The following is a 20704-nucleotide window of genomic DNA, read 5'->3' on the forward strand; positions in this document are numbered from 1 at the left end:
GAGTAGTGATTTTCCTCTTGGGGTAGTGGAGGAAATGTACAGTTCAACAGCTCTTCGTGGAGTACCTTATTTCACTTTTATAAAATTGTCAAATCAAATACTCAAGCTTATTATTCATTCTTCAAATACATCAAGCCCTTTTTGATTGGAGACAGCCCTTGCCTTCATATTGTTGAGACTTTTGAAAGTCAGGCTCTTAGAATGGAATTTAATAATGCTCCTACACTTGCCTACTGGTTTTGTACGCATCAGGGTTTGCTAGCACATTGGAATTTGCAGGTATACAAGTTGGGGGAAGGTTGTGCATAAAAGTGTATGCTGCGTGTTGAGTATCTGGCCTTTGGAAAAGAGGTATCTGAAAAATGATGTCTGTCATTTTCTTCTGAATTAATTGTTGTCTGTGCTCCCAGCTAGGTTGTGCAGGCAGAACTCTCACTGATTTTAAGTCTGTTTTTTTAAATTTGTCATCTGTTTCTACCTTGTATAATTTCTGAAGAATTAAAAAAAGGGGAGGAGTGCTATTAAATGGAAGGAGGAGAAAGGTCTGTGTCTGGATAAAATTGTGGACTTGAAATGTTGATACATTTTACTACCACTGAACTGATTTCCTTCCAACTTCAATTTTTCAGTCCTCATTGGAACAGGCCTAAGGCTTGATGCTACAACCCTGTGCATACAAGTCCTGCCGTCACAGCACGGGGACTATTTACTTGTATAATACTAGCAGTATAACTAAGAGTTTCTAGGAACTGATCTCATATTTTTCATTTTAGACAAAACACATGGTACTCTGTACTGCATCTCTTCTCAGCTCTAGTAAAAAATGACAAACAAAAACCTTTTTCCTATTTCATTGAAAAGTGTGATTGCTGTCCTAGATTCTCAGGACATGTCAGCTCCAGCCCTGGACCACACAATCTTTGCATTGTTTGCCATAAAAACACAATGTAGCCGTCCATAGAGGAGCACTGAGTGCAGGCTGTAAGCCTTCTGCCATGACTGAGCACATTGACATATCCCCTGCACCTCAGGAGAGGCAGCTATGTGCCATGCTTCACTGCCACACTCCCTAGCAAGGGCCACAGTGGTGCAGGCATGTCCTAAGGACTCTTTGTATTGGAGGGGCACAGCAGTGGATTATTTTCTGGATTAAATGTTCTTTGATCTGTAATATCCTTTATGGTTGCAAAATTAATAAAACAATTCAAATACAAAATCTAAACTATATTAACACCTTTTTATATGTTTACAGATTGCGGCCATAAGTCCAGCAGACATGTGTTACGAAGAGACTTTATCAACATTACGTTATGCTGAGAGGTACAGCTTTGTAGTTTTCCATGCCCAGTAAGAAGGCACTGCAAGGTAGAACCTTAGTGACTAACTGGTTCAGAGAGGCATGAGATTTCCTAGGTGACAGCATGTGTCCTACAAAGTAGGCTGTCACCTATGAAAGTTTATATCTCTCTCAACCAGTTAGCCTGTAAGGTGCTGCCCTACCCTGTCTTCTGGCTGACTTCAGACTAACCTGGTGAATGACCTCTCATGTCCAGTAAGGCAGTTGTCTGCATTTCTGCAAGATGAAGCCAAACACACAGGCAAAATAAGATAGCAGCAATAATAACAGACAAAGGGTTTGGGCAGGCATTAGTTACAGGATAGAGCGAGGTTACAATTTCAATAGTTTGGCTTCATTATAACAGTTACATTATATAGCTGTTGTGACCTTTAGAGCAGAGCAGCAACTTGCCCTTTTAAAGCAGTTGACTATGATGCCTGTCCATGGCTAAAGCTCATTTCAAAATAAAGCCCTGGGGAATTTCAGCTTTTCCATCCTCTCTAACCCCAGATGGCTCTTTCAAGAGCTTGCAAGACCACTTCATTCATGTCTTTCTTTACCATCTAATATGTTGCATGCCATGGTGTCTCAATATATTCACTCTGTACTGTGGCAGATACCTCCTGCTCATCTTTGGGCTAAAAGGAGTCAGCTTCAGGGTTGTAGGTGCACTTTCTCCAGGGGATGACAGCATATTTCCTGCAAATACAACCTTTTGACTTTAGGATCAATGTGTTCTTACTCCTGTTCTTGACTTTCTGAGCTGGTTATACCTCTGCCAGAGGCTGAGAGTCTGCTGGGCTAGGAGGGATTCATGCTTGGACTTGCAGGGCAAAGGAGGCAGGGCTCAGCTGGGACTGCTGCTTTCAAAGCAGGAGAAGCAATGGTGTGCCAGCAGCACAGGACCAAAGTGCTGTTATATTTTTTTTATTTGTAAATTTCCAAAGCTCTGTTGAATATTTCTTAATAGGAACAAGCATTTTTTGTACCAGACACCTATTTTTTGTTGCTCCCCTGGGCTTTGGACTAGGATAAATTGTAACACAGTGTAATCATGTACTGACCTTTTTTTATTTGTATATTTGACAGAACAAAAAAGATTAAGAACAAGGCAGTGATAAATGCAAGTCCAACTGAGAAGCTTATAAGAGAACTGAAAGCAGAAAATAACAAGCTGTTGTCTAGACTGGCTGGGCTTACAAACTCAGGAAAAGCAGTAGCAGCTGAAAAAAGTATGTATAATGGAGCAAAAGTAGCTAAAGAAACAATGCATATCAGATGAAGTGGAGAGTCTCAGAACATAAGCCCTTTCTAATGGGTCAGAAATTCATGGGGGATAAAGGAGGCTTTGGCAGTGGGGGTAGGTCTAATAAGAGAGTCTTTCTTATGAAACGGTTAACAGAGAAAAAAATGGAGAACTTCTCCAAGAGAACTTGATGCTATCTTATCTGCACATGGTTTTATAGATTTGCAGGTAATAATAACTAATCAGCAGAGATTTTGGACAAACATCTGGCTGGGGTCATCTGACCCCAGCACTCTTTCCTGCCCAGGACAGGGGGTTGGACTCTATTAAATCTATGAATTCTGGTTTTCTCTGATTTAAAAATCACACATTCTCTGCTAAAACAAAAATCACAAATTCTCTAATTAAAACCCCCAAATCCATGATTAAAATGAAAGGCCACTGTGTTTTCATGATATATTTACAATTTTAAAGCAATTTGGAAGCCTACCATTGCCTCAATCACTGTAATAAAATACATTCTGAATACCTATAAATTGTGTTATTTGACTTTGGGTTTTTTATCATGGAAAATCATAGCTTCCCCTGCCACCTTAGCTCACAAAGCACAGGTCCAGGCCCCTCACTCTCAAGCCACAACACCCCCAGCCCTGCTGGTGCCCCTCATTCCCCCCACCGCCCCCTGGCCCTGCTGATGCCCCTCATACCCTCCCTCACAGCCCCCTGGCCCTGGTGGTGCCGCTCACCCCCCACCCACTGAATCCCCTGCCCCCTCAGTGCTGCCAGAGGGGGCCTTAGCTGTCAGGGCTACAGGGCCAAGTACCGGGGTCCACAGGCCCCTGTCCCCTGCAGCAGTGCTCAAGCCCTGCCTGCCACCCACAGGATGCAGCGGCTGCTGCAGTGGAGCAGAACCTGGCTCCTCTCCCTGCTGCCTCTCTGGTGTGGGCAGGGCTGGCTCCCTGCTGCTGCATGTACTCCCAGGGGGCCAGGGCAAGGGGACCTATGCCCCCAGATCTTTATGCAGTATGGAGCCGGGTGTGGGCTGCCTTCTGTGGGCTTGGACTCCCCACCCTGCTGCCCTGCCCCATGGCCTCCGCAGCCCAGTGGGTGCAACCTGGTACTGCAGGGCACAGGTGGGATCTCTTTGCTGCTGCGAGCTCCGTGTTGCCCTGGTGAGGCATCCCCTGCCTGCATGGCAGCAGCAGGGCCCCAACTCCATACCGCCACCCCCACTGCTGTCACACGGGCAGGGGGCATGTCATCAGGGCAGCACGGAGCTCAGAGAGGCAAGGAGCTTCCCTGCGTGGGCCTGCTCTGCCTTGCAGTGCCGAGTCTTACCCCCCAGGCAGCAGAGGCCCCAGGCAGGAGCAGCAGGGTGGGAAGCCTGAGCCTGCAGTGGGCAGCCCACTCCTGCCCCCTTCCCTGTGTATAGATCTGGGGGGCACATGCCCCCCCCACACCCTTGGGAGTGTGTACAGCAGTGGGGAGCCAGCCCCAGCTCCTGCCTCTGGATGAGTCACCCACAGCCCCATCCCACTCCCTGCTGGGGCCCTGTGGCCCTGCATTGTGGCCCTGCATTGTGGCCCTGGGCCCCAAACCCCATGCACCCCGGCTGGGCAGCAGACCTAGGCCTGCCCAGTTCACTTGCTCCCTCCCTATGGGGGCCTTTATTCCCCCCCTCCAGATTTACCTGGAGGAGCTGCTCTCTAGCTGCCTGGCAGCCATGTACATATACATGCATATGGTGCTGTCTGCCTGAGCGCCCTCCTCCCACTCTGTCCCATTCCCTCGCAGGCTGGAACTCTGCCAGCCTGCAGAGAACTCCTTGCAAAGTACAAAATCCACGGGTTTCTTGGTTAAAATGAGAAATCCATGCTTTTCTTGGGTAAAGGGGGAAATCCGTGTTTTTCTCCATTTTCCGTAGGAAACAGAAAACCCAGATCCCTGCTAATCAGATTTTGCTTGTCTATTGCATCTCTCATCAGATACACTAATAGCACTTTACAAAACACTAAGCCCAGTACTGCCAATCTCAAACCTTCACAGATTCCCAAGTCAAGCTGTGTGTCATGAGATTTAAAAAAAAAAATCAAATTAACAAAATTTATTCTTGCTATTTGCCTTTCTGCTTCCTTTGGCCTGTGAGTATTCTTTTAGAACCACAAAATGCTGAAAACCAGTTTAGATGAGGAACTCAGCTTTCTTTTTTCTTTTTTTTATCACTTAGCTTCCTGAGCCAGGGCTTAAAAAAAGCAAAACTTCATCCCATATTGCAAAATTTGTAGAGACGTACCAAAATGCGCAAAATCTGCAGGGGAAAAAAATAATTTACTGAAAATAAAATGCTAGCTCCCCAGAGGGGCAAAGCCATACAACAGGCAACATGGCCATCTGAGTGGCATTGAGGGGCAGGACTGTATGACAGGCAGCACTTGCAGCCAATCAGTGGTAAGGGGCAGGGCCACCAGGGGTCCTCAGCCAGTCAGAGGCATGGGGGAGGAGGGTACCGCACTTCACCTGTGAAATGGGTGCCAGGCCCCATTCTGCCTTGAATTTGGTAGGTCCCTAAAGATTTGTGATAATTCTCCCACTTTGCTGCTTATGAAGATTGTGACAATGAGTTACAAAGAAGTTGTTGGACATGTGCAAGGTCCAGAAAGAATAGAAAGCCCATCTAAAGACCATCCATTTGTCAATGTGGATTTTGTTTGTGTTGTTTTAGGAAAAGGCTAGCTGCAGGCAAGCTCACTTACTAAACCCAAGTTACCAAGAGAGCTACTAGAACTCCAATATTGTTGTATATATGGACAATAGTAACTTACGAGTTGATCACTTTGTAATGATTTTTTGGTTATATGGGCACTATGGCAAGTTTAAAAATGAGTAAATTAAGTTTATCAGTGTTTTGTATGTCTGTAGCTGATTGAAGTGTTTCTCTCTCTCTCTACCTCCAGAAGAGCTGCAATATTTGCTGGTTGAAAATGAACGGCACATTCAAACTATTCGGGTAACCTGGGAATCCCAGTTAGAAGAAGCTCGGAAAGAATGGGAACAGCAGTATGCTGCAATTACTCAGGTAAGCTTTGAAAGAGCTACTAGCTTACTGCAGTCCATTTCACTTGACTTCCTTTGACACAGTCTGTTCAGAGGTATTGTTTTAAAATGCAGTATGTTCACAGTATATTTTTCTAAATACTTCTACTAACTAGTACTTCAGGGCTGCTATTGTGTCTTGAATTTAACAACATTTCACTTGATTTAAGTTGACTATATTTCATGATTCAGTGCTTGATATCTAATATGAGATCTTTTGTCTGCGTTTACTGCTGACAGACATAAATAGTTTTCTTGATATTATTTTCAGGTGATTGTAAGAAGGTATAATAACTTTTGAAAACAAAACCTTCACAAATAAAGGAAACCAGGCAAAGTGTAGAACTTACAGGGCGCCTCCAAAACTTAAGGGACAAAGCCAGAAGTTTTCCTCTTGAAATTAAAACATTAAATAGGTAATATCAGCAAACAAACATTTGTTGATATTATTAGCCTTTTAAATAACATAATTTTAGTTCTTACAGTGTGACTAGGAGCAAAAACTTTTTAACATAAATATTTTAAAACTTTTTCCCCAAATGGAATAAATCTTAATTTACATATTTAAAAACAGTCTTACTATGAACTCAGGTGAGAGGCTAAGAAGATCCATGATCTGGCCAGATACAAAGTATCCAGAAGTATATAAATTCTTGCATCTTATCTTTTCATCTCTCCCAAAGTATAAATAATCTATAGGATTCTGATCCTGGCTAGGGTCTTTGGACACTTTTATTACTGGACAAATGTACTTGGCCTTTGTACTATCATACAGATGATAAATATTGTGTGCAGATCACTTAGCAGACAGTAGGCCAGAGGGGAATTTCAAAAGAATTCCTTCATTCTGTTTCAGTATTGCATTACGTGAAATACCACACCAATAAGAGAGCACAAGCTAACATGATTCATTAAAGTAATCATAGAAAACAAGAGCAGAGGTACTTCAGTCCAACTTCTGCTCAACTCAGGGTTATCCATGTCTGTATTATCTCATTCAAGGGTTTGTCTAACCTGCTTTTAAAAAACGTCCAGTGATTTGGACTGCACAATGTTTATGAAGGATTGTGTGCTTCTTTTTAAACTCATAAAAAGGCAACGCAACATTAACAATATAACAGTGTAAACTGTAATAGAAGAATTAATCAAGCGAACTACTTTTCTTTATTTTTATCCATTCTTATAGATTCACCTTTACAAATCAGGGCATTTCAATAAACCAACCTGATTGTGTTTCAGGATTAGGGAATGTTTTAGTGTGCCAAAACAGTGCCTGTTGTTGTGAGAGTTTAATATTTAGATTCATTTCAGGTTGTCCTGAAAAACAGTCTGTGTGCATGATCTCCCTTGAAAAAATAAAACAATCGTTCATACTTGCTAGCTGCTGTTATTTAGGATGACTCAGCCTGTTGCACTAAATAATGTGTATCTGAATTCTTCATCAGGAGAGAAGGATGATGGAGACATTCCCTTATCTCTTGAATATCAATGAAGACCCACAGCTTTCTGGGGTACTCAAGCACTTCATTCAGGATGGTATTCTGTTTAACTTGTTTCGTTTTCTGGTGTTAAGCATGGCACAAACTTACAATGCCCAAATGAACACAACTTTCTATACCTTAATAGTCAACATAACAAAAGTGCTGTTGTGTTTTATACAGGCTCTTAAGTATTGGGTTGCTCAGTCACACTTGTTATGAAATCATTTAGGTTTTTTAGTTTCTAACCTGATTTTTTCCACGCTCAGAAATATCCCTTTTTTATTTAATCAACTTAGTGCACATCAGATTGTGAAATACCATAGAAACTTAACCTGTTAAAATAAGCAGGTAAGATATGTTGGACGTCAAAGCCCATAAAACTAATAGTTGGAAATAGTCTCCCTTTGCTTTACACATTATTTTATTGGTGTTTGGTCCAAACTTCCAGCATTTGTCTCCCTTCTGCTGGTCACTTAACAATCCAGCCATTTCATTCCAGTTGCTGCTATTTCTTCTTCCTGATGTTTTTTTTCTGGCAATATTTTCTTTTTTCTGGCTGAGCAGAGCTGCAGTTTTATAAGACTGGCTCAATAAAAATTGAGCAGTTCATGAAACATTGTTGTGGATAAGGCATGAAGCCCATAAAATTCCTGCTTGTCATCCTGTGTGACAAGAATAGATCAGATATAATTTCCAAATGCTATAAAATGCCCTGGTTATTATTTATGGATGCAGAATTGCCCTTTACATTAATCAGGTCCAACAACTTGATGAAGAGAAGAGGGATAAGTGCCTGTATTTTCATATTCCAAACATAATGCTAACTTAAAAGGTCTCTGTCAAGCAAAACTCTACAAATTGATGTAGAAGAGGTGGAATGGTTAGTCCAATGGTTTGAGTGCTGAGTGTAACTGTTGTTTCTCACCATGTGACATTGATGGTAGAAATTTTTACTTCTTTCAGGTGCAAGTGATGTTGGTCAGTCAGCCTCAAATGCAATAGTCCTTAAAGGTCTGGGGTAAGTATGCATAAGTAAAGGACAGGACTGCTGAGTTCCTGTGTCATTGAAACCACAGGAATGTATGTTACATTGCATATACATGGGGTATGAGAATTTAGCTGGCCTAAGGAGAACAATACTTATGATGACTTGGAGGGGAAATGTTGTGGGGGCAACTGGGTTAGAAAGAAACTCACCTAGTGCTGATGACAACAAAACAACAAGAGGAATGTTAAGTTGCAGCACTGAATTCCAAATTCATTTGTTAAATTGTCTTAAAAGTAAGCATGTTTTAATCATTTTAAAGGCAACGATCTGTCTATCTCCTGGGGCTTATTTTAGTGTGAGAAGCTGTAAGTGTTCAGGCCCATCAGCAGATTAGCCAGCTCCCTCAGTGATTGCACCTCCATCCATGACAATCACATGGCAGGTTTTTGGGACAATGCAACTCACAAAACCATAGACAAAAGATGACATACACATTAGACCTGTGGAATGAGACTTGAACTGATCTTAGAAACTGTGGGAAATGTTAGACAAGGCCTTAGCTGGTGACACGTATGGGGTAAAAGATTATCTTTCTGTTTGTTTAGGTTTTAATAGGCATGAAGATGTTTATCCCAGGCTCCAGATGCTCTTACCATTAACCATATGCAACACACAGGATAGAAGACCCACACAACCCTCTTTGCCTACAGCAGTAGATCACATGAGAATCTAAATCAGTATCTCCACAGCCCTCATTCTAAAGAAACCCCTCATAAGTCTTGTCACCACACAACTCCTCCAAAGAGATGAGTTTTGCACGTTGCCTTGAAGAGAAGCAAGTTTAGCCTATTTTGGACTAGGCTGAGGGAAATAAATTCCAACATTAAGGAGCCCTCAGCAGAGAATGCCCTGCCTACAGGATCTTTTGCTCTGCACCAAGGAAGCCCTGCCCTCCACCATGATAGAAGTCATAGGGCAAAAGACCATCATCTCTCAGGTTGTAGTGGTTGACCTAGCCTATGAGAGGTGTGACAGAAAGATAAATAAGTAATATCATTATATTCAGAATTGTATTTAATATTTTTCTGGACTTTGAGATTGCTAAAAATATTATTTCACAGTTTGCAAGAGGCCTGTTAATTGCAAAACGTGTTTTCTCTCTCAGCATTATGGACAAGCAAGCTACATTTACAAACACTGATGGCAAAGTCACCATAACACCCTGGGATAAGAGCATGGTCATTGTTAACGGGGTGCCTGTCACTGTGAAAACTAAACTGCAGCACTTGGTGAGTGTTCTGGGAGAATGAAACAAAAACTGAGGATCTGGATTTCAGCTCAGAATGATTTTGCTTTCACCTCTCCTGAAAATGGTTCCATAGGTGGGGAGAAATTTTTATATAAACTACAGTGATGAGAAAGATTAATCTAGTAAACACGACCAACACTGTTTCCTTGAAGAGGCAGATATCCATTTAAAAAGAAGGTGTTTCAAGGAAAGTAAGGACTCATGCCTGCAATCCTAAATCATATGGACTAGAATAGGGGTTCCCAAAGCTTTTATGCCACGGCCAAATAAACTGTGGCCCGGCAAACCACAGCCCGGCAATCACAGTTGACTGCCACCAGAATTTCTGGCCGAAAGACAGGAAGGATGTTTCCAGCCCCTGGGAGGTGGGGTGGGCCAAACCCCATGCTGCCGTGGGCCCTGCAAAAGGAACCGCGGCCTCTCCATCTGGCTCTGGGGGGCTGCAGTTTGCCGGCCCGTGGCCATTTCTGGTCCGACAGCTGACTGTGCTGCAGACCAGCAGCCAACCTGCCGTGGCCTGGCACCACGGCCCAGGGATTGAGAACCCCTGAACTAGAACGTAGCATTGGCAATACCATGCTGAATAAGGATTACCTCTGGGAATAAGGGCTATAAGATCTTGACTTTCGATATTCTAGGAAAAATATATTTTAAATGGATACCTATTTTAAAAGGAACTCTCTTTTAAAAGCAGAGTTTCTCCTCATTAGTAAGCCAAATTAGTTCCTTAACCTTACAAGTTATTTTTGGTACAAGCCATATATTACACCAGTGTTCTCTAATGGTTTTAGACGCGTGTCTTACAGAAGTACAGGGTAGCTGCTGTTATCTTGTTGCATTTGCACGCTGGTCAGTTCAAAATGATATGTATGCATAGCAGAAAATGTTTCTTATTCTAGAAATGATGTAAGGCTGAGTTAGTGGCCAGTTTTTCCTGCTTTCTATTACCATGTAACTCCAGATAAGATGCTAGTTTGTTGCCAATCTGAAGTTTCCTAGGATCTCTCTTTCTCTCTCCCCTTCAAAATACTGAGATACTGTACTTGCCCATTTTTCAAACAGCAAATTTCTTCAGTTCTTTTCCTTCACTGATGGGACAGCAGAGCTCTCTCCCTTTCAGTTTGCAAGCCCTTTGCAAAAACATAGTACTTGAAGTAAAAAATATGAAAACTGAATTTAATGACCACTATGTACTTGATTCTTCAGGACCGTATTATTTTGGGGTCAAACACTGCTTATCTCTACATTGGACCTCCTGCAGAACGCACCAACAAAGACTTGCTGAGATATGATTATGATTTCTTTCAGTCGGAGCTGGCAGCTGCAGATGGTTTTAGCATAGATAAGCTTGGTAAGTCTTACTGCATGTGTACTGAGCTACGAGACTCCTGTGAAATGAGCAGTGTTCCATTTCACTCCAGGTCCTCTGCAGACTACTTTTTAATTTACCTTTTTTCGATCTAGAATTCAGTACTTAATATGGACCTGAAGCTGGACAGCGCTTTGCAGGCAGTGCAGCCTGTGACCTAAAAAATTGCATTTTACCTATCTAGCTAATTAACTGGAAAATTATATATTATATATTACAGTATACGTTATACTGTTCTACATTATACATTCTGTATTTATAAACAAAAATCCAAGAACCACTTTATAAAGCCTAAAGCCTGCATAGAAGTTAGTACATACTGTACTGTTATTAATGAACAAAGAATGTGCTGAGTTTTTACACCATCTCTTTGAATAAGTTGATTGATTAGCAGCCACACTTCCAGATAATTATTTCACATGCTATTTCAAATACTGGCCAATTTCTTTCTCACTAGGACTGTACTTGTTCCTTCTAAAATGTGTGAGGTATGTGTTTAAAAATAACAGCCTTCCAGTGAACAAAGTTCACCAGCTGTTACTAAGAAATGAGATCAGATTACTTTTAATAATATATAAACACTCCAGATAGAAGGCTACACATAATTGCTTGCTGAGTGGTCAAGACTGACAAGTGAGCAATCTATAATGTTTTATTCCAGTTTTGCTTGCTTGCAAGAAGGCTGCATGTGGGCAGAATCGCCATATGTGATCTAATATTTCTTCCTTTGCTTCACAACTTCTCCAGCATTCATCTATGCTAGTTTTGGTAAATTGTCTCTAATTTTGAGTCAGGTAACACTGGTAGAAAATTTCCCATGTTCTTAATTTTTTTCTGAAATCGAGCTGTTTCTTCTTCTTCATAGCACACCCCAGTACTCATCATAAATTTGCTCTCCTCTCTTCCCTCCAGCTTTCTTGGTTAATTACCTTTGTTTCATTGTATGTGTGGAGGATGAAATCACAAAAGTTTTTGCCGTCAGATTTTTCATAATCTAGATTTTATTTCACCAACCACTTTAACTGGTTCAGTCCCATAGTCAAAAAGTTTGTTTTGGGGTATTTGTGCAGAGTAATTCAGGTGTCCAAGAAACTTTTTCAGAATTGTTCTAAATGCAGGACTTCAGACATAAATCGCCTCCTCCAGTTTCAGTTCTTTAACTGCTGGATTGCTGTATGTTACTGAACATACAACAGTTGTATGTTCTGGTGGCTCCATCCAAAGAAAAGTGGAGTAATTTTGTATAGTTTACACAAGTTTATTTGGGCACTATCTTTTTCTTCTTCAGCATTCCCTCTTAGTTGAGGATGATTGTCTTCCATGATTGTCTTATGTGTGTGTCCAAAGATGGCTGGTGAGGCCTGTGTGGGATCAACAGACTGCTGCAACTCAGATATGTGAACATTGGGCACTATATAAATACAGGATATCAGTTACTGTCTTACCAACCTCTTTTTTAAAAAAATGCTCCCAAGCTAAAACTATTTGAAACATTAACACCTATAAATTATGAGGGAGTCTGAAATGGAATGTGCAATTTAGTGTATAGTTAAATGGTACTTATTTTCATGATGGGCTAAAGCTAAACCATTGCTTCAGATCCAGATGCATCGGACATCTTGTATTTAAAAGCCAGATGCAGGTCCAGACTCCTTCACTTAGCTCAGTCTAGCAAAAGCATGGGAACCAAATGGCTGCTGAATACCATGGTAATGTCCAGTGCTGTATCTATAGTGTGTACATAAGGCAGGACAAAAGTCATCTTCTTTCAGCCCCAGTTACCTCATACTTCTTGATCTGAAAATTGGAGTTAAAGCAGATAAATGTTCTTCTGGGAATCTGAAATGAGCTGCTGTGAGCACAGCAGATATTTCAGATGCTTTTTCTCTCTTTTTTTGTATGCAGTCCATGAAAAATTCCCTGGCCACAGGGTTCGGACTGGATTGTAGACTTACAGTTAGGGTACAGTGCTACTCCCTGAACAGTGGCTGCCTCTTCATACAGCTTACAACATATAGCATAAACATGATGTAGGAATATATGTTACCAAGGTGGTATTGCCAGGCTGTGCCAGTTCATGTTGAATAGCTCTAGTTAGAATTTTACCATCCTTAAGTAAATGAGTTGCAGTTTCTTCTTTTACTTTTCATGTTACCTTTCTCAAAGGTGCTGTTAGTAGTAAGGATGGCAAACCAGACCCCAGCGTTCTTGCAGTATTCCATGATTATATCAAGCTAATGCCTTTGGTTGCAGAAGCCAATCAGATGAGTGAGGAGCTGAACAAGGTAAGTGTATGTCTTTCTTCCCCGTCCACTGTAATAAACTAGCACATTAACCTTTATCACACTGCAAAAAGTGTGTGTGTTTTCATCACCTTCTCTGCCAGTGCTCCTTTCCTTCATCTTCCTCCCATTTTCCTACCAGCCCAATGGGTAGGGAGGGAGGTGAGGCACATGGATTTTCTCTCTATTATTTTATAATGGTATGATGGAACTCAGTAAAGCCTTTTGAAGTATTAGCTATTAAAGAAAACAAAGCAAGTTATTCAAGCAATTGGCATTGTGCTGTACAACTTTGCTAAGCAATGATGAAGAAAGAGATTAGTTGGCTATTTGGGAGGGGAGGAGACGGGAAAAACCAAGAAGGAAGAAAAACTGTCTAGTTTTATTTAAATAGGTAAAGTTTAGAGTACTGAGAAGAAATAGAGCAGAAGAACGTTGAGGTTGGATAGAAATTTATTCACATTGAAATTAAAATTGTTTCACTGGTGAAATGGTTTCCCAAGGGAAGTGTGATTGGGCCAGATGGCACGCTTATTCTTCTGATTGGGGGGTTTCTGCAATGCTGAGTTACCAGTCCTCATCATTATCTGCCCCGATAGCTTAGTCTAAGGCTGAGTTGGGTTCCTGGTGACTTCCAAAAGGCCCTCCCCAGCTCTGTCAATGCCCTTCTTCACACAGAGCCCCAGACACCCTACTGCCATGACCTGCTCCTCCCAACCATCCTAGAAAAAGCCAGAAAAAATGTGTCCTGCTGCCAAAACACTGCCCTCATGCCCAGGAGAAATACAGTAGCAGAAAATCTACCACACTGCCTTCTGCTGGTCCATGCCTCCCCAGCAAAGTAATTAGCACTTGTGTGAGTAAAGGAACTGCCTTAACTCCTTGCAATACGCATGGAGGGAGGGCACTGTGCCCTTGCATCAGTCTCTGCACTATCTCTGAGGCTTCCTAATAGTAAGCCTTTCTTTTCCACAGCCACTCCCTGACCTGTAGATATTACTGAGGTCACCAGCCAGTAGGCAGCTTTCCAGTTTGTCCCTGATATTTATTAAGCTGAAATCTCACTGGCTTACTGTCATATAAGTGTCAAAACCAAGCAAGTTTGAAATTTAGCCTTGGAGTAGCTTACTGTGTTTCTCCCCATTCCTCCAACAAGTAGAAGACCTTGGAACTTTCTGTAGGGCTGACTTTCTTGTTGTTGGATGAGTGGGCAAAACTGCATATTATGCTTTCTCCTCAGAGACCGTTAGCTGTACCCAGGATCTCGGTGATATATTGGGTTGGGCAGAGAGAGAGTCAGGAAAGGAACTCACTTGCTGATTCACTGAGGGGAAAATGATCACAGACTAAATAGCACTGTTTTAGTTAAGCAGTATGAGATCTCCCTCTACTGGGTATAATGGGATTGTACTCATAGATAGCAAAGCTGGAAGGAATCACTGTGATCATCTTAGTCTGGCATTCTTGCATGCAACATAATAAACGGAGGTCACAAAGCAGCTGCCTGTAACCCACAAGAGAGTAGCAGTAACCCCAGGTGAGTAGGCCATGGTGTGAACTGATTTTTTAACATTTGAAATTCAGCAGTTCCTTTGGGTAGAGGGATTGAACTTCTAGACATCCCCTCATTATTAGAATTTTGTCAACTTCTGACTTATATAGATGTACTTGACAAATGCTGCCCATTATAACTAACAATAACTCTCTAGTTTAAAATATTAGTTCTTTACATTGCCACAGATGGTGGCTTTGCTATTCTTATGAAGTTTAGATAATACAGCTCTTGGATATGCATGTGCTTAAACAAACAATTATTCCTTAATAGGATCTCAAGTTTGAATTGAAGGTGAAAAATCTAGCATCTTCAGATTCCAGAGGTTATGATCTGCAAAAGGAAATAATAGTAAAAGTGATGCACAAAATTACTAAGCAGGTGAGGAGACTGGGCTTTGTGTGCTAATAACAGAGTTCACTGGGGAAGGTGCAGAGTACAAATGACGTTGTCAAGTAAGCCGTGTTCTCTGTGTACAAAGTAGGAGCCCCCTCCTGATTTCTTTCTTATTCGTACACTTAAAAAACCTCTCTGCAGGCACTGTGTCTGTGACTTTCTACTGTCTCTACAATCAAACTTTGGCCACAAACAGATGTTCATTTCTACTGGTGGAAATGTTAACCATTAAGAATCTTTCCAGGAGTGGAAGCAATACAGATGTTGAGCCTGCAGCTATCCTCTCTCCCCTGCTCTTCCGAATTTTCCCAGACTGAGGTGATCCTGATCTGGGGAAGATGTGGGCCTGCTCCATTCCTTCCAATCCCTCGGGGCAGTGGAGCAGCAGATTGGGATCTAGGGAATGGGTGGAAAGCAGCCTCCTCCACTCCACTCCTGATCTCTGGGAGCAGAGCAAAGGGACCACTGGGGCAAAGCCCTCAAGCCAGACAGTGCTCAGTTTGGGGAAGGGGCTGTAAGCTTTACTTACTCCTCCCTTTCCTTCCTAGACTGATCTGGGAGGGGAGAAGCAAGGTAAAGCCCCCTGCCTGTTCCTCACACCAAGGACCCTAGTCCAGGGAGTAGGCAGGGATCTGCTTCTCCTCCACTCTGCTTCCAGTTTCAGACAGCGGGTGGCATTGCTGTTGCTCCCTCCACTTGGCTCCCTGGCTCTGCCTGCTTCCCCTTGCCCCTCATGCCACATTTAAAAGCCAACAGGGCCGGGAACCAGGCTTAGGGGTATTCTCCATGAGCCCACTTTCTGGGCCTGACAGCTTTTTAAATCACTGCCTCCACCACCCAGCTGAGCTGTATAGGCAGCAAGGGAAAGCCCGCAGAACTATTTCTCTGCAAAGCCCTCTGCCTTTTCCTGAGACCGGGAGGCAAATAGTGATGACTGCTGCTTCCCTCCTCTCCCAGACCAACAAGGCCTCCAGCCTGCATCTCACTCCAGGAACTCCGAAGGAGGCAGAGGGCTTGCAGAACTGCTTGTAGAAGTGCCCAGGAGCTAAGTGGGGTAGAGCAGCACAACAAAGTAGTGGCCTACTTCTCACACTGGAGTCCCTGGAGGGTGAGGAGCTGGTAGAGAGCAGCTGACAGCTGCTTCTCGCCTCCTGTCTCAGTCCATGAAAGGGCAGGAGCAGCTCCCCACCCTGCTTCTTTACCAAAACAGGGTGACTCCAGTCATGAGAGCCTTTCCCCCACCTTCACTCCTGCTGCTCCCTGGAACCAACTTCTTCCCGGTTGGTGTCAGTTTATCTTTGTCCCAGAACTGCCATTTTTGGTCCAGCAGAAAGTGTGAATGTTTGTATACTTGCAGTTTCTATCAGGAGAATGGGGATTCTCCCTTTAGAAACTGAACATCTGTATATGGCCACTGTGTGCTCCCCAGTGCTGTATGTATTCGCCACCTACAGAGACTCCAATATCTGATCGGTTCACACTGAATCTGTTCTTCCCCTTTACAGACTCCTGCAACTACCAGCAAGTGTGGCTCTATTAAGAGACCACTTTTGTATATTCACCAAGTAGACTTTGAGCCTTCCTTTGATTTGAGCCCACAGTTAGATATAATGAGACTTCTGCTCTATTCTCTATTTCAGTAAACTGGTACAGAGAAGCTGGTGGAGAACTAAGAAGAGTTCTTGAACTCTCTCCTTAGCCAGGGTTTAAATGCAGAGAAATACGATGCAAGAACCTCATAGGCACGTCTTGCTGTGCTTTCTCTCTTGATCATTCACTGTTGCTGTAGCAGCGAGGGTGAATCAGGGGGTGGGGTTGCACCCCCGTTTGATTCTTGCTCCATCCAGACTTTAAAACCAACTGCCTGACAGTGGCAGAAGCATTTCAAGTCAGGCAGTGCTGAGGAAGTCAGTTGATGTCATGGCTCATTGTAATTTAACTGATCCCTTCTACACTCTTCTTTCCATGGGTATTAATGACCCTCTCTTCTTTTTAAAGGTTTTGATGTTCCACCAATCAAGCTACTCTTTCTTTTGCAATTTTACTGTTAGTTGCTCCTGGTAATAAAGCTCCTATTTCACTATACTGCAGATTGTTTTTTTAACTCATTCCAATAAAGTTATATTTGTTTGTGCTCCAATCTTAAACTAAATGATACAGCCCTAGGCCCCTAGCTTATTACTAAAGCTTTGCAGTTATTATTAACTGGAGAAAAATGTGTTGTGCTATATGTGATGATGCATCTCACCATCTGCACTCCCCATTTCAAAATTCTGGTTCCACCCATGGTAGCAGCACTGTAGTATCATTAGTACCTACAATGGTGAGATGGTTAATCTATATTAAACTGGAAGCAGGACTTTCATTGTTGTGTCAAGACCTGCTTTGATGAACTATCTTGGATGTAACTGATCACCAAATACATAGCAACTAATGAGGCAAAAGTCCAGTATTTAAATAATAAAGGAGAGGTTCCACTTACTAAGTTTCCCTTTTAACCAAACACATTGCAGCTGCTTGTTTGTCATCACTTTACCTTGTACACTGGGGATATTTATTATTTTAGACATCAGGCATCTAGGGATTCTGGTTTGGGTTTGTCCCTAATTTTATTAGCTGACTTGTTTCTTACAAGAACACTTTGTAACATTTCTGATCATTTTCTGGATCTGGAGCAGCTTCCCTGACCTAAACATCTGCACTCTTTGAAGGGTACAAGTTGTAACATGTAAGGATTTTTTTTCCCTAAAGCTTCCCAGCTCTTCTGCCTGCCCAGATCTGATGCACACGAGCAATCTAATTGGGTCACTCATTAGCTCTCCAAATGGAACATCTTAAACACGAGAGACTGGAGGAACAAACTCATCCCACAGTCTCTCAAAGCCAAGTAATTGGGGCACTTTCTCACCATGTGCGAGATACGTTTAGATACCTGCTTCAAATCAGGCATGGAAGAGATTTGAAAACAGGTTTCCTACCTCCCAGATAAGAGTCTAATGTCCAAAGTACTCACAGCAAGAGGTAGGTGCTTTTAGTTATGTTCCCCTAAATTTCTCAATCCTGTCCCCCTTCACTCCATCCTTAGTTGTTTCCACTTACTGCTGGCTTAGCCTTCCCACACAATATACTTTCCTATGGATTTCACTCTTAGGCACCTTCCTCTTCCCATCCTGCGGAGATTAAACCCTGGAGCCCTGTCTCAGGGTTATGGATTCTGCCAGAGAACAGAGGTCCTAAAAATTGAGTCGCTTTGCAGATGTAACTCCTGATGCCCAGGATTGTGGTATTGAGGGCAATTGGAGCTTCCTTTTTCAGGCAAGGTTCTTTGGATAAACGTGATATCTTTTATTAGACCAACTAAATAGTTGGAAAAATTGTTGTTTGCAAACTTTCAGGCATAGGTAGAGTGCTGTTGTTTTGTGTTCTCCTTGCAAAGAACAATTTTCCAACTATTTAGGTGGTCCGATAAAAAGATCACATTTACGTAAAGAACCTTGTCTGCCTACATCTTTAGACCAACACAACTACAACCAACACCTCCTTTTTCAGCTTCACTTATAAAATTGGCATATGCTGATGGCTGAGTCAGCTGCAGAAAGGCACATTTGTCCCCACTGCCCATAATCAGAGCCAAGCACAAGAGGAGAGACAAGGAGAGGAGCAGCACCTGAAAGATAGAAGCAGAGCCCTTCTTGGAATCTGCCTGCCTCACTAGTTCTCTCTCCTCCTGCAAAAACAGAACAGGGTGGAAAGCTGTCCTGAAGCATGGGAGGAGGGATGGAAGGGGGAGAGATTTTCCCAACAGAGTGCAGCAGGCCCCCTCATGCCTCTGACTGGCCAAGGAGCCCTGGAAGTCCCTGTTCCCCTCTCCAAGGCTGATGGGTGGCACTTGGTACTGCACTCAGATCACAAAATCAGGGGGCAGCCACCCCAAATTCAGTAGGTTGCTATGTATAAGCAAACCCTTAGACGCTTAAGTAGAGAGGAGAGTTTTGAGCCATGAATTTGGCAGGATTTCAGATGCATGTCTCCCTGCAGCATTTCCTTGCAGCTGGTTAAGGTGTCCCTTTGCTCTGTGTGTTGGCTCTTCTGAATCTCAGCCCCATGTCCTATACAGGCAATTTTAGTGCCTAATACAAGTTTGTGAGACCCTATCCTGAGCTGGCCTCCTACAGGTTGGGTGTGGCAATGCAAAGTGCCGCCAGGTGTCAGTCCCTTTAAAGAGCTGGATCTTTGTGCCCATACACTCCTGGATATAAGACATTTTGCACCCTAAAAAGGAAAAAGACATGACCCTTCTAGCTGATCAAACAAAAGCCCAGAAATGGGAAAGTGAAAATGAGAGTGTTAAGGGGGTTAGTGATTCATCAGCACTGTCAGGTGGGATCTGCCTGCCCTTGAGGGTCTATCTGGTGCCAAAACCAAGCAGTGATGTTGATAGCTTAACTTCCTACTAGCAGGTGATTTCTGGTGCAGAGAGCTTGGTAAGGAGAAACTAGTGATTTGTCCATTGACTCAGTAACTTCCTTACCCCAGATTCAGGAGACAGAAGTCAAACTTTTCCCACTGATATGCTCAAGGTTTCTGGTCTTCATTCACTCTAACCTGTCCTGGCCCTTGTGTCAGTCATGTGTACAGCAACCAAATTCAACTGAGGCACTGAACAATAGAAAAATGCTATCTTGGGTGGAAGTTTTTTCTTAAAATATGTGCAGCAATGCAGTCAATCCTCCTGCCCCCCTTGGATTCCTACTCGCCCAGAATTTAAAACTAACTGGCACAGTAGCGACAATAGCATTTTTATAAAGGAAGCACTGAAGGAGTCAATTGATTTCATGGCTCATTATAATCTACTTGATTCCTGCTAAACTCTCTTCACTCCACATGTGTTAATGACCCTCTGTCATTTTTAATGGTCTTAAGTTTCACTAATCAAGCGATCCTTTCCTCTGCAATGTTGCTGTCTGCTAGCTTCTCCTATTTCAGGGCCCTGCAGACTGTTTTTAGCTACAGCTAAAACATTAATTTAAAGTGTGGAAACATTAACTCCGGTGAACATAAACTCAGGTATGAGAATAACTGAGTGAAGTTTGGATGCACTCGCAAAAGATAAATTTTGTTTTATGAATCTGAATAAAAGATATAAATTTAATTCTAATGGCTACAAGACTACTGAAACAATATCTTTTATTATTTTTTGCCTGGTTTGTTGTGGGTTGTTTAATAATAATGTGCATTCCAATAAAGCTATATTTGTTTTTGCTTGGATCTTAAACAGAATAATATAGCCCAAGGCTCCTAGAATAATAATAAGGCTTTTCTAGTTTCTTTTTTAACTGGAGAAAAATATGTGGTGTTTTATATGTGATGATGCACCTCATCATCTGCACCCTGCTTTTCAAACTTCAAGTGCACCCATGATCAGAGCAGTCATTCTGAAGACATGGCCTTGACCTTATCCATTGAGTGCAAACTGGCATGAGCTCACAGGCAGTGCTCTTATGAGAAGTGAAGCTTCAGAATCTGCAACAGTAGCTTTTGTGATAGAAACTCTGGCAAGCACCAGCCATTTGATCACTCACTCCATCAGCATTTTTACAAACAATCTTGATGTATCATCACAAATATCCTTTTTTTTTTTTTTTTTTT

At 42.4% G+C, this 20704-nt stretch overlaps 1 protein-coding gene across 1 annotated transcript in view; it reads left to right on the forward strand.

The window, feature by feature from the left end:
• Positions 1 to 5201: 5201 nt before the first annotated feature.
• LOC109319094 (kinesin-like protein KIF28P) overlaps positions 5202 to 20704 on the forward strand; it is a 27253-nt gene continuing 11750 nt past the window's right edge. Inside the window, exons 1-8 of the mRNA XM_019548608.1 lie at positions 5202 to 5235; positions 5540 to 5661; positions 7124 to 7214; positions 8123 to 8177; positions 9313 to 9436; positions 10663 to 10807; positions 12992 to 13110; positions 14933 to 15040. Of these exons, the coding sequence (XP_019404153.1) occupies positions 5202 to 5235; positions 5540 to 5661; positions 7124 to 7214; positions 8123 to 8177; positions 9313 to 9436; positions 10663 to 10807; positions 12992 to 13110; positions 14933 to 15040 (798 nt within the window). The remainder of the gene's footprint in view (positions 5236 to 5539; positions 5662 to 7123; positions 7215 to 8122; positions 8178 to 9312; positions 9437 to 10662; positions 10808 to 12991; positions 13111 to 14932; positions 15041 to 20704) is intronic.

The sequence above is a fragment of the Crocodylus porosus genome, unplaced genomic scaffold (assembly GCF_001723895.1).
Source record: "Crocodylus porosus isolate Cpor-Errol unplaced genomic scaffold, CroPor_comp1, whole genome shotgun sequence".
In the NCBI taxonomy this organism is placed as follows: Eukaryota; Metazoa; Chordata; order Crocodylia; family Crocodylidae; genus Crocodylus; species Crocodylus porosus.